Genomic DNA, 13,957 nt, shown 5'->3' with positions numbered 1-13,957 from the left:
ATTAAAGAAAAGTACTAAAAGATGCAGCAAAATGTCTTCAAAAGTGAATAAGGGAAAATGTGAAAAGAACATTTAAGTCCAATGGAGAAAGCCTTTCAATGCCATGTGGCCATCATAGTTAATCTCCGAATCCAGATTCTCTAGTTCTTTGATCCATCTTCCTAGAGTTAGTTTATATAACAGACCTTAGCTACCTAAACTGCACAACATGCTGCTTGGAGCCCCCTTTGCTACACTTGGATCGAAAAAAAGCCGGACTCTAATCTTAACTAAGCATAGATATCGGTTCCGTCTCAAATGCCAAAGTAAGATAAAATAATCTGTTGCCAAATAAAAGTCTGAGGCTGGACAAGAGCATAGGAATCAATTTAAATAGAAATATAGAGAACCACATCCTCAACAAAGATATTGTCATTTTTAGTAGGCGTACAGACAATGAGCCTGAGCATAGACTTCCTCATGAGCAAACTTTCGTCATCAACTTCAGAACTTAAAAATCCACCATGAGAAAGCTTAGCAGATTTTATTGACAAATCTTGTTCAAACTTCAAACCTTGCCTACGTGGCAACGTTGGTGAAACTCCCATCAGCATTCTTAAATTGAACAAAGAAACTGCATTAAGCCCATCACCTCTGCAACAGACTCTTGTATTATTCCTAAACCTCAATAGGCGAATGCCTGAGTAGCTAGGATGAATCGTACTAATTTCATTGACACTACCATCTTCAATGACAGAGAACTGGATCCACTTCAAAGTCATGCTTGCTTTAGCGAATTTCAAGAAGATTAATTAAGGTGATGCCTAGAAAAGATGTTCAAGATATGGACATTAAATCCAAAAGAGTGAGAATCCCAGAGAGTTTGGAGAGTCCTGGAGGTGACTAGGTGAGCACATATTCTTTGCTAATAGTTCTTTCCTTTTTTTCTGCTATTTGATTGATCAGGACTAGCTTGTCTAGGTCAAAGCAGGTTAGGCTCCATAGATATTTTCCCATTGTAACACCATATCTGGCTTGTTCCCCAGCTCTTCATCACTGGAGCCCTAGAGATCCAAAAGATCTTTCTCTCAGCACTACCAATAAACTCTGCTAATTCATCAAAAGGCTCAATGTGACTTTGAGCTCACAATATTATTTCTCAGATGCAATCCTGGCCTTAATTAACATCCTTTAGGGAAAGAGGCAACCACAAGGACCTTGAAAATTGACACTGATCATATTAGACTCACATTGGGATCTTGTCTAATTTCTCGGCGTTTACAACTTCACCACATCCTGTTGGGGGTAATTGGCTGGATTTCTCCTTGAAGTCACAAGCTATTACAACTTCAACACTTTTTTTTATCCTTTGAGCTGGGAAACGAGCCTTGTAAGTGTATAAGGTGCTACAATGGGATAGTATTCAGAAAATCATGCCTGCAATAACTTATATATATATATATATATATATATATATATATATATATATATATATATATATATATGTGTGTGTGTGTGTGTGTGTGTGTGTGTGTGTATACATGCATATATATATATATATATATAAATATATATATATATATATATATATATATATATATATATATATATATATATATATATATGTATGTATGTATGTATAGATTATAAGAGAAAAAAGAAAAAGAAATGCAAAAAAATTTCACAAATTAGTGCTCAACTCAAGCAGTCACTACCCTCCCCCCACTCTCTCCCCAAGAAGAGATTATGGATACTTTCTTCATATTAGAGCCCATGACTCCAACAGCTTCTCTTATATAATACACCAAATTTGAATCAGTTGGAGAACCACAATTGCAGTCCTTGAACTTCTTCAGTTTCTCAAGAGCAAATCATGTTTGCACCAATTATGAATAGGGGTAATTCGCTGTTGGGGTTATTTGCATATGATTCATACTTGTGATTTCATTTGTTTTGTTAACTTTGTGTTTGATTAGGTTGTTGAATTTATATGCAGGGAAGACTCAGCTTATCAATCATTTTCTGATCAACAAGAGTTGGTATATTGTTGATTTGCCTGGATATGGGTGAGTCTCTGTAATTTTGGTTTTAATTTGGGCAATTTCTGTAATTCTTGAGTCTATTTCATGCTGGGAATATTGTATACTTGTATTGTGAATCAATTGTTATTCGTGTTTATACCTGATCATATGCTTGAATCATATTGAAGTGCCAAAAAAGGATTGCTTTTACGCCTTGTGGCATTGCTTCAAAATTATTGATCACCCTGTAAAACATGTTGCGGACTGATATGTATTTAGGCTACATCCGCTGTAGTTAATTTGGTCTCCAATCGTGTTGTTTATTTTCAAGTTTAGGAAGTAAATGTCTCCTTACATGTCATTGTGGAAATTAACCGCCCTTAATTAAGTCATATTTAACCTTGGATAGCAATGGTGGATAGCAATTATGCATATGATGATCTTGAAATCTGCTTCAATAGTGCAACATTTGAAAGATCACTTTTTTATGCCTGATTTTCTTACATAGATTTGCCAAAGCGTCTGAATCTGCTCGAACAGATTGGTCTGCATTCACTAAAGGCTACTTCTTGAATAGAGATGCACTCGTTTCTGTGTTACTCCTAGTTGATGCAAGTGTTCCCCCACAGAAGATAGATGTTGATTGTGCTAATTGGCTTGGGCGGGAATGTATCCAATTTCTGAACACTATACTATCGTTAATTCATTTAACATTTTTGAATGTGATTTAAATGTGCTACTGATTTTCCGTTTCTTGCTGCTTTGGTTTATGCTTTTCAGATACCTATCACCTTTGTGTTCACCAAGTGTGATAAGATGAAAGGCGGAAAAGACCTACGACCTGAGGATAACATCAGAAGTTTCCATGAGTTAATCAGACAGAATTACAAACAACATCCCCCATGGATCATGACTAGCAGTGTCACTGGTCTAGGCCGAGACCAACTTCTACTCCACATGTCACAACTAAGAAACTATTGGGATAGTTAGAAAGTATATTAGAAGATTTCTGGTTTACAACTACAGAAATGTCTACTTACCCTATGTTATCTTTTGCAAGTTTGTATAAAATGGAATGAAGTTTTGAAATTTTATAAAGAAAAAAAAATGGGTAGATGTTTATGTTGCTAGATATACTATTAGTACTCATATATGACACGTACATTTATTATTATACTGCAAAGACATCATCTGTAAGCTAAGTGGGATGACAATTTGAAACAAGATCTGTCTACATCCAACATCAATATCTTTATTTTACTTTCTTATTATTACTATATACAAGCATCTGTAATGAACGTAAATTGTTGTTTTATTACATATTCATTCTATCAGTTTCAAATTATTACCTTTCTCATCTCTAGAAAGATCATATCTTAACAAAATCAAGGGTTCCCTTACCATCATGAGCCTTCCTGTAGAAGTACAAAGTATAATCAGAATACAACACCTCCTTGTACTTGGGTTCCTCATCACTCTCGACCAAAACTTCCTTGAGAGGTCCGATCATCTTGCTAGGCTTTGGGTTCACAAACAGGGGAATTGAAATCCTGTCTTTACTTCCATTTGCTATTACACGGTGTTCTATGCTCTTGTACTTGCCATTGCTCATGATTTGCAGCGCATCACCTATGTTAATCACCAACGCCCCGGGGATAGGTGGCACATGGACCCAACCTTCTCCATCAGGTGCTCGAACATAGAGTCCACCAATATCATCCTGCAGGAGGATGGTAAAGGTGGACACGTCTGAGTGCCTCCCTACTCCTACTGTCAGTCCAGGTTTCGGACACTTTGGGTAGAAGTTGAGATTAATCCTCTTGGAACCCGAAAGAAGAGACCATTTTTCCTCATTGATCTCTTGAATGTTGAGTCCTTTCAACAGGACTTGCAGGAGGGACTTAATCACAACTTGGCACTTGTTCATGTAGTCCAGAAGTTGGTCCCTGAACATCAATGGTAATACAGATAATTATTTTGATGGATTTAGCATTCTCATGACAAAACAATAATATAATTAGTGATTGCATAGTGCAGCTTAACGGTTAATTACCTGCAAATAGTAGGCCATAAAGCAAGAGCCTCATCATCAGAGACATAAAAGAGACTAAGGTAATCCTTCCATTCTAAGGCATTCTCAACCTCGGGTATAAAGCTAGTACTTAACCTCACATGATTGCTAGGTGAATTCTCCTTGAAATAATTCCTCTTGTCCTCGGGTGCCATAGCAAAGAGCACGAGAGTTGCTCGTTTCACATTCTCAAGTACTTCAAGTGGCACCCCATGGTTGATGATCTGAAAGAATCCCCACTTCTGAGCAGCATCACATAGTGATTTTAAAACTGCTTGATCATCCCAATTAGACACATCAATTATGGGGATCGATGCCTCTTCCATGATCTTTATGTTGGACGGCCTCTCTGATTGAGGTTGTAGGTACTCCTTTGGCAAATCCTTCAATTCCATCTCCGATAAACCTTTCACTCCATGGCCCGATTCGATAAGAAAAGAGGTTAGATCTTCTGTTTCATGAGCCATTTTTCGTAAGCTTGGTGCAAGTGCAAAATTGCTCTTTGTATTAGGCTCTTTCTTTTTTCTCATGAGTTAAATGTTGTATTATGGGCGAAATTTATAATGTTTTGATTCTAATTCTTTGTCTTGCTGAAACAATCTTTCTCCAAGAAAGTCAGCAAGGTGTATAAACGATCTTACATTAGAATGGATCGTTCGGAATACCTTAGGAAAATTAGCAACAGATCATTAGCATATAATTATGATCAGTGACACCACTTTTGATTAATTCTCCCTGTGTAGTTATCAGCAAATAAATAACCGCATTAAATAAAGTATTTTGATCGCTTACTTCAATTTAATCTCCCTTAATATACTTAGTACGTTTATCACTTTAATTCGAGTTAATAAGGACAGTAATTATAAACACTTCATTAAGGAGTTAACGTACTCGCAGATAATTACTCCATAGTACGGAATCCAAAGCATTTAGTGACTATTGACATAAAAATATAATATTCCATAAAAAACAATTAACTACAAAATTAAGTTTCGATTAAGACAAATTCTAGAATAGACCCGGTGCACACCAAACCATCTAATATATCATTATAAAAGTGATTATATCATCCAAAAACTCATTATGTAAATGTATCATTCAAAAAGTGAATTTATCATTAAAAAAAGTATCAAACAGTAATAAAATCATTCTAAAAATAATTATATCATCTAAAAGATAAATTGTTTAAAATACATAAATCATTTAAAATATGACTCACAAAAAATTAAATATATCAACTAAAAAAGTGATTATATCATCCCGAATGTGACTATATTATTTGAGAGTATTAAATTTTGGGTCTACAATGATTTATTATAGCCCGTGTCCGTACAAGACCTGCTGATCAATTAATAGTACCCGTACTTTGTACTAAATGTCAAATAACTATTTTGGTACTCCGTACTATAGAATGTCATCAAATTATGTTAAGGATAATGCTATACATAGCCTTAAAATCTGAGTATAAGAAGCTGAAAAAAGAACATTTTGTGAAATATGATCATTAAATCATTAATTACACTAATTTGTGCGTGATTTTGTCATGCATTCCTAAATAATACCAAAGGAAAGATATTCAATGCTTATTTGTAGCCCTTAGGCAACATATAACATTACTCTTACTTTAATATGGTTATTATCTCTACGTTTCTACTTTAAACTACTTAAAATAATGTTTTAGTGTATATATAATTTATTTATATTGTTTGTAAACATATAATTTATTTATTTTTAATTTTAAGTGTTATACTCGTTCCAAATATCAACTACAAGTGCGGTATAGATTAGTCTCATGCACTGCACAATTTAAATAAACTATTCAGAAAATACATAGTTAAAATTTCATTCTTTAAAGTGTTATAAGTTTATAACTTCATTCATTTTTTACTGCTTTGCTTTATGCAACTACAACTGCGGTATAGATTAGTCTCATGCACTGCACAATTTAAATAAATTATTCAGAAAATACATAGTTAAAATTTCATTCTTTAAAGTGTTATAAGTTTATAACTTCATTCATTTTTTGCTGCTTTGGTTTATGCTTTTCAGATCGATACCTATTACGGAGTACCTTTGTGTTCGATCACTAAGTATGATAAGATGAAAGGCGGAAAAGGCGAACGACCTGAGGAAAACGTCATAATTGAAGTTTCCATGAGTTAATTAGACAGAATCACAAACAACATCATATCCCCCATGGATCACTAGCAGTATCACCGAGCTAAGCCGAGTTGAATTTAGCTTCCTCTCCATATTTCACAACCAAGAAACTATTGGAATGGTTAGGAAGTACTTGTATCTTTCAAGACTTCTCTGGTGTTACAACTTACAATTACAACAATACCAACTTACTCTATGTTATTCTTTGAACGTTTGTATAAAATAAAATGCAATGAAGTTTGTATAAAATTCTCTGCTTTTTTCCCCTTTTTCTACAAGTATTGCATGAATGGTCAGCTCCCATCATGCCCAAAGTTAGTTGCACAAAAACTACTACGTATTTCAATGTTCTGACTAATCTAAGACACTCCCAAGTGTACAAAAATAAGAGAGATTCCTAATTTAATGGTCTAAGCCCAAGTCAATTACATATACTTTATAATTTTTAAAAAATTGGTATAAAAGCATTGCAATGTGGAAATCATATCAAATCTATATGTCGGCATGCATAGAGATTAGAGAGTAAAATCAAGTCTTCGGAACTACTTTTAGCAGATTATCTAAAAACAAAAAAAAAAAAAGCGTGATAAAAAATTCAATTAGGGTTAACAATGGCTACGTACCCAAATTCAATATTATATCCAAAATAAATTAAAATATGTATAGATATTCAATTATGTTTAATAAATTAAGATATCTTTCAAAAAAAAAGGAAAGTAAGATAAAGATGAATATAACACAATATTTTACTTGATAGTATATGCCTCTTTATATTTGTAGGGAAAAAAAAGTGAAGTTTGAATAATACCAATCTTTTATTCTATTAAAAACTTTCCAAAAAAAAATCTATTAAAAAAAACATCAGTCTTTTATTTTAAATCAATGATCATATATTTATCCACTTCATTAACTAAGTTTTAAAAAAAACTGTATAAAATAAGAGAACTTAAAAAAAAAAAAAAAAAAAAAAAAACCTTCTTCTTTCTAAAAAAGACAAGGATCAAGGATAGATTTTCAAATCCTAGTAGAATTATAATTTCTCCATTATAAATAAAAGGATAGATTTCCAAATCCTATTAGAATTATAATTTCTTCAAGGAAATTACACCATTATTATAAATAAAATTCTCCTATCTTTCGAATTACAGTACATCAATTCAAACTCTTCTTTTTTCTATTAGTTTAGCACTTTAGCTTCTTCATAATTTTATCAAAACCTTCGAGAATTTTGTTTTTATTCTTGATCATGAAAAAAAGCAAAGAAACAGAGAGTAACAACATTGGAGAAAGTTCAAACTTTGAGGGAAATTCTGATGAATCGATCATGGAGAAACAAAAGGTTCAACATTTGGTAAACAATTACACCTTCTATGACTTTATGGAAACGGAAAATACCATAAAATCTACTCTTTTAGACCAAAATTGTGAGGTTAATGGTGAAAAATACATCGATTTATCTTCGTTGAAGGAAAATACAGGGGAATAGGAAGTTGATCATCTTATCCTTTCTCTTTCTCTTTCTCTTTCTCTTTCTACTAACACTACCACTAGAATTACTGCCATTAGTTCGTCTGCTCAAAATAGTAGTACTCCCAATATATTCGAAGCCACACCAGAATGGAGCTTTACGAAAATCCTAACACCAAGTGACATTGATAATCAAGATCGACTTTTACTCTACAAGAAATGGGTGTATAAAAACTTCAGCAACAGAATTCAAGAGGAAAGCAAGAAAGATGGTTATCAAATTGATTTCATTGATTGGGATGATAAATATGAATTTAAGATGACTTTAAGAATATGGTCAAGTGGAAGTTGTGTGCTCATTGGAAATTACAAAAGCAAAGTTGTCAACCGAAGAGGACTTAAACTAGGAGATAAAATTGGACTTCATTGGGATGGAATTAACGAGAAGATGTACTTTACTGTGTTGAAGAGAAAAATAAATGATAACCCTCCAAAGAAAAAAGAGGGGATGGAAGAAGAAGAGTAATTGAATTAGACAAAATATTTTCATATTGCACACCTGAAGCAATGAAGCATTATTTGCAAGAAAGATACGAAAAGAATATATGTAGTTGTCAGTTTGTACTTAATTTTTCGGTTTATATTTCGTTTTGATTTTGTTTAAGCAAGCATATCATGAGCGCACAGGAAAAACGAGTGATCAATTATGCATTTGTATAATAGGCTTGAGATAACATATGATCCTTAAACATCATTTATCGTCACATCGTTATAAACTTTTTATGAGATGTTTGTTTTTATGTATGACTCCAAAAATTGAATACTCGTAATTATTTGATGCACATCAAATACATGAAATTCATTCCAAAAAGGGTGATCACACATTGTAGATATGGTACTTCGTACCTTTTTATGTACAGCAGTATAAATACCTCGAAGATGCTGTCACCCATCTAAGGCTACTTTGTAAAACACAAAGATAAAAGAAAACTGAGGAGGGTTGACAAGGTAAAAGTTAAGCTCAGGCATGTAATCTTGCTTCAAGAATATAGAGTTATGATATCTCAACTTTCGTTCTTATTTTACTTGGGTTTGTCACTAGGGTAGACTGGAACCTCCCCTCTGTATACCTTCCTTGGACCACCATAAAACATAGGTTTCATCAGAGGTACTGTCTCTCCTGGATGGTCTTCCCAATATTTTTCCTGCTCGAAGTCAGCAATGAATGCAAAGAGCCGAGAAAGCCTTGGGCCTGACTCCACTGCCTCATAGAGCATAGGCCAAGGGGCTAGTCACTTACTACTTATCATATAAAAAGCTCAGCTGCAACTAGTAATGAGCATAACATAAAACTTTCAATAGCATAACATAAGCTATGCAGCACAGTAGCATACAATTTAATAAATCAGGTTTCCCCAAATGCCAAATTGCCAACCATATTTTCCAGCCATTTTAAACGGACAGAAAGCCAGAAAGAACTCAAAGAATGAAGAATAGAAAACTGAACTCTGAAAAGTGAAACCTAACTTTCCATTTGGGGAGCGGTTTAAAATGGCAATGGGAAGCCCCCCAATCGCGAGCGGTTCAAAAACCGCTTCCCATTAGGGTTTTGAACCGCTTGCCATTTACTGTTTTCTACTAGTGATTAGTTTTGGGAATTAACCCCTTTGAGCGTTGCTCGTTTGATTGTTAATCAAAAACATCAGTTGTTGCGACTTGTGATCAGCTTCTAGTTGCGACTAGGAAGATACCCTCTATTCTTGCGAAAATTAGAGTACTATCCTTTTTATTTTCGTGTAGTTTCTTTAGTTCTTATTAAAATCCGAAAATCTAATGTTATTATAGCTTACGAGCCTTGTGAGAGTCTTGAGAGATCCATCACCAAATAAATCTTACATATAACTAATACAAGCTTTGGTGTGTGTAGGGTTGACAATCAGGTTGGGTTGGGTTGGATTCATGTTCGAGTCAGCTTTAATCGAGTTGATTATCCCTCTATCCACCCTGCCCTGTTTAGGTTTCCAGGTTTAATTTTTTAATCCTAACCTGATTAATTTAATTTCTTGTACGATTGGGTTCGAATTGACCCGTTTAATCTATATTTTAATTTTTTTTAATGAAAACTATGTATGGGTCAACTTGAACCCTTTTGGCTTATTCTTTTCGAATTGACTTGAATCCATAGAGCAGTATGGATTCGAAAAGAAACACATTAACTAAATTGCTGCCATTGCGTGTATAAATACAGAGAGAGGAAGAAAGAATGAAAAAAAATAGGTAGTTGGATTGTGATTAATTTTCTAAGAGTAGTTAGACCACTTCCAATGGTGGGCAAAAATAATGCTTGCCCAATATCTCTCGACCCACTTTCTCTCTCAACAAATCAGTTTTGCCCATAGGCAATTTTTTTTCACAATTTCTCTCCCAATGGTGAGCAAAAATAATGCTTGCCCACCACTCTCTCTCTCTCTTACTTTTTCAATACCCCACCATTACTTTCTCTTTCCTACACAACACTTCTTTATTTATTAATTTCATTTATATTTTAACAATATTACTCCAAATAAAAAAAAACTAGTCTAAATTTGTGTAACTTATTTTTTTCATTTGTATCGTTTTTATCGGTAAAATATGTCGTTAAATTATGTACGTTAGATGAAATAATTGTAACAAAACGCTAAAACTTCGTAAATGTTTTTATTTATTTTAAAAAGAGGTACAGTACTAAAAACCGATTACATTTGAAACGTCATGCGTAATTAAACTTAGGGAATAAAATAAACAAAACAATTAAAAAAATACACACGACTGCGTACGTAAAAGTAGGTAGGCCATAGTAGTTGGCCTTATTTAAGTCATGCTAATTTTTCCCTAATTAGTTGGCCCGTATTGTAACCAAATTTGTTCGACTAAATCACTTTTCAGAGATAGATGAGTTTCTCTATCACGGAGGGGAGCTTTTCGTTGTAGAAATGAGTTAAAGTCAAAGTTGGTAGGTCGGCCTACGTTGAATTCAAACGGTGGCGTTGTAGACATTGATGCTGTTGTTAAATCTTGTTGATCTTCTTCGTAGAAGCTTCTCAGAACTTCAGCTCGAGTGTAGTTGTGGCGCTTATCTTCAACAATCATGTTGTGCATAATGATACATGCTTTCATTATGTCCCGCAATATATCCTCATCGTATGCCAGTGACTGTTTTCGTATTATAGCAAATCGAGCTTGCAAAACACCGAAAGCTCTTTCAACGTCCTTCCGAGCAGCAGCCTAGTGGTCAGTGAACATTTTATCCTTCTGAACTTGAGGGTGTGTGATACCCTGAATAAAAGTTGCCCACTTTGGATAAATGTCGTCGGCTAAGTAATAAGCCATGTTGTATTCATGGTCGTTAACTGTAAAATTTACCGGAGGAGCTCGACCATGCAGAACCTCATCGAACACTGGTGAATGGTACAGCACATTAAGATCATTACAAGATCCGGGAATACCAAAGAAGGAATGCCAGATCCATAAATCCTGATCCGCAACAACTTCCAGTATTAGCGTTGTTTTCTTATTTCTACCGGCGTACTGCGTTTTCCAAGCCGTTGGACAACTCTTCCATTCCCAATGCATGCAATCTATCAATGCTGCCTATCATGCCTGGAAAACCACGCAGTTCATTTTGATGCAGTATTCAGGCCAAATCATCAGTTGTAGGGTTTTGCAGGTACTCGGTTCCGAACTGATCAATGACCCCGGCACAAAAACGTTGAAGGGCAACTCGAACGGTTGATTGACTGATTCGAACGTATTCATCCACGGTGTCTGCAGCCAAGCCGTAGGCTAACATTCTTATCGCGGCTGTGCATTTTTGCAGAGGTGATAAGCCTAACCTTCCAGCTGCATCCCTACGCTGCTGGAAGTAAACATCACCTTCAACGACCTTGTTCATTATACGTAAAAACAAAGGTCGTTGCATTCGAAATCTTCTTCTAAATTGGTTGGTGTTGTACACAGGATTATCAAAAAAATAATCATTAAACAGCCTGGCATGTCCCATTTCCTATCTCTTCTATTCGTACCCCCTCTGGGTGTTTCTGTAGTGGGTTGGGATTGTTTTTGGGGCATGAGGAAAGTTGGGGGTTGGAATGTGAAGAGTTCATCAACGAGTTGATCATATTCTTCAGTATTTGAAGAAGATGAACTCGAACTTGAACTTGATGATGCTCTGGAATACATCTTGTATTAATAATGTAAGTTTCTGAATTTGTGTGGTTGTGGATATGTGCCATGCTTACTATATATAGCAAATATATCAAATGAATATGTGGTTACAAATCTGAATGACCACACCAATTGAAGGAATCAAATTTTCAGCCACGGAATAGGTATACTATGCTAGTTGACAATGACAAATCTTGAGTGCAATTATGTCGGTAACAATGACAAAAAGTTAAAGAATTCTGACAAAGTGAATTCAGAAAAAAGTACTACACAATGAAAAAAGTGAATGCAATTATGTCGGTAACAATGGCAATTGAAATCAACTTGTTAAACAACTTGTCATTCAATATTGGAAAATCAGAATACAAGTTTACATCTGACATTGAAATTAAACACACCACTAGTACAAGTTAAAAATAAAAGACTACATTGCGCATAATTAAAAACTTAATTAATACAAACATAGACCAACTACAATAGCATAATTAAAAACTTGAGTAATACAAACGTAGACCAACTACAATAACATGCTTAAAAGCCTTGTAATTTACCAAGTAAAAAATTCTTGTACGCCTCTTCTTGAGGAGTGAGTGGCGTAGGCGAATTCTTCAGAGTTTGCAGCATATCAAACATGGTTCTCATCTTATGAATGTCAAGTTCCTCTCGTTTCCTCTGTTCCTTATCCTTTTCAATTTTTATCCTCTTTTCCTTCATAATGGCCTCCCTTTCGCGAATTGTAGCGAATTCCTTCATTTGTTCGCCTAGGTCAGACGAACCACTTTCTGTTGCCACTGCTTTCCCTTTACGTTTGGCCTTTGCTTTCTTCACACCATCGAGTTGTCGTATTCCTCCAGATGAAAAACCATTTGTAGGGGTTTTATCCCCTACATCATCTCTCAACCTCTTCCCACTTCCAGCACTACCTTGCTCCTCAACATCACAAACAACTTTTCTTTCCTCCTTTGACAAGGACCATCTCAGCTTTGGCCTCCACTTTGGATCTTTATTAAGCATTTCAACTGCGTGAGGAAAACTGAAATTGTGATCGGTGGCCAGATGAAAAAGCTTTGATGCACTTTTTACACGGTCAGCTTCGTTGTAACCACTCCCTCCCTCCGGAAGTTTACCCGCTTCATCATAGCAAGATATCCACTGTAGTGTGTCTGCTGCCAACCTTCTCCAGTGCGACGACAGACTCTTCATAGGTCTTGGCAGAAGTATATTTGGCTTCTCCGCCTGAGCCATTTGATATGCTGCGTGTACATTGCGCCATTGGTCAGTTGCTTTCTGGTTCGTACCTTTAATAGCATCTTCGCTAATCTGCAAGTACAACCCAATTAGAGCTTCATCTTCCGCAATAGACCAAACACGAGTCGCTCGTGCAGCAACCTGGTTGGATTGCACTTTGGGAACTTGTGGAGGATACTGCGGCGTCTCTGGTACGTTTTCTTCTTGACTGTCATCGAATTGGGTGTTGCTACCATGATCAGTTACAGGTGTACGTTCTTCATTATCATAGTTTTCTAGGGAAAATTCAGTGGGTGTCTGATGCTGTGGAGGTGGTTGCAAAGACGTATTTCCCATTCTTTGCAAGAACAATCAAAACTCAATTTGTTAGGAAATCATCACTAAAACCAGAAAATTGTTGACGGAAATTTGGGTTGTTCGGATCCATTAAAAGATTCTGCATCACAAAACAAAAAATAAATATGTTTAAAAAGATTGTAATAAGACATGACATTCACAACATTATTTTAACCATTTCTTTTAACATCTGTACATAACCTAACTTTCACAACACTTAATTTACTAATATACAACTTGCAACAATTTTAACTACATTTAAATAATAAATTAAAATGACAACAAATCAAAAAAATATAATCTAATACCACTTAATTTATTAAATATACAACATTCACGTTCAACAATATATAAACAAAACATATAATACATAATATAATGTAACGAAATTAACTACCTATACAAAAATAACATATAAATATAAATAAGCATAAAAAATTACTTCACATATACAAAACAACAACCCAATTTC

The 13,957-nt window shown here is 34.8% G+C and overlaps 4 protein-coding genes across 4 annotated transcripts; 1 reads left to right on the top strand and 3 right to left on the bottom strand.

Moving 5' to 3' along the window:
* Window positions 1–1,908: 1,908 nt before the first annotated feature.
* LOC110716852 (GTP-binding protein At2g22870-like) lies at window positions 1,909–3,149 on the top strand (the record flags this gene model as incomplete). Its single annotated transcript, XM_021895498.1, has 3 exons — window positions 1,909–2,045; window positions 2,509–2,667; window positions 2,777–3,149. Coding segments are annotated over 3 exons (510 nt in total), but the record flags the coding sequence as incomplete, so codon positions are not given.
* Window positions 3,150–3,369: 220 nt separating this feature from the next.
* LOC110716896 (feruloyl CoA ortho-hydroxylase 2-like) lies at window positions 3,370–4,601 on the bottom strand. The gene is made up of 2 exons (XM_021895549.1): window positions 4,054–4,601; window positions 3,370–3,946 (listed from the first exon to the last, which is right to left on the bottom strand). Exons 1-2 carry the CDS (start codon window positions 4,599–4,601, stop codon window positions 3,370–3,372), a joined length of 1,125 nt encoding a protein of 374 aa, XP_021751241.1.
* A 5,968-nt stretch (window positions 4,602–10,569) lies between these two features.
* Window positions 10,570–11,310, bottom strand: LOC110716895. Its single transcript, XM_021895548.1, has 2 exons — window positions 11,101–11,310; window positions 10,570–10,962 (listed from the first exon to the last, which is right to left on the bottom strand). The coding sequence occupies exons 1-2, from the start codon at window positions 11,308–11,310 to the stop codon at window positions 10,570–10,572; spliced, it is 603 nt and encodes a 200-aa protein (XP_021751240.1).
* Window positions 11,311–12,432: 1,122 nt separating this feature from the next.
* On the bottom strand, window positions 12,433–13,485 carry LOC110716893 (glutathione S-transferase T3-like). Its single transcript, XM_021895547.1, has one exon. The coding sequence runs from the start codon at window positions 13,483–13,485 to the stop codon at window positions 12,433–12,435; it is 1,053 nt and encodes a 350-aa protein (XP_021751239.1).
* Window positions 13,486–13,957: the final 472 nt, after the last annotated feature.

This window comes from Chenopodium quinoa, unplaced genomic scaffold (assembly GCF_001683475.1).
Source record: "Chenopodium quinoa cultivar QQ74 unplaced genomic scaffold, ASM168347v1, whole genome shotgun sequence".
Classification (NCBI taxonomy): Eukaryota; Viridiplantae; Streptophyta; class Magnoliopsida; order Caryophyllales; family Amaranthaceae; genus Chenopodium; species Chenopodium quinoa.
This window is presented reverse-complemented; position numbering and strand designations above follow the sequence as displayed.

Coding starts and splice junctions, on each gene's coding strand:
- LOC110716893 (XM_021895547.1), bottom strand. CDS start 13,485: ATGGGAAATACGTCTTTGCAACCACCTCCACAGCATCAGACACCCACT.
- LOC110716895 (XM_021895548.1), bottom strand. CDS start 11,310: ATGCATTGGGAATGGAAGAGTTGTCCAACGGCTTGGAAAACGCAGTAC. Junction 10,963..11,100: donor TGCATGGTCGAGCTCCTCCG/GTAAATTTTACA, acceptor ACTGACCACTAG/GCTGCTGCTCGGAAGGACGT.
- LOC110716896 (XM_021895549.1), bottom strand. CDS start 4,601: ATGAGAAAAAAGAAAGAGCCTAATACAAAGAGCAATTTTGCACTTGCA. Junction 3,947..4,053: donor TTATGGCCTACTATTTGCAG/GTAATTAACCGT, acceptor ATTGATGTTCAG/GGACCAACTTCTGGACTACA.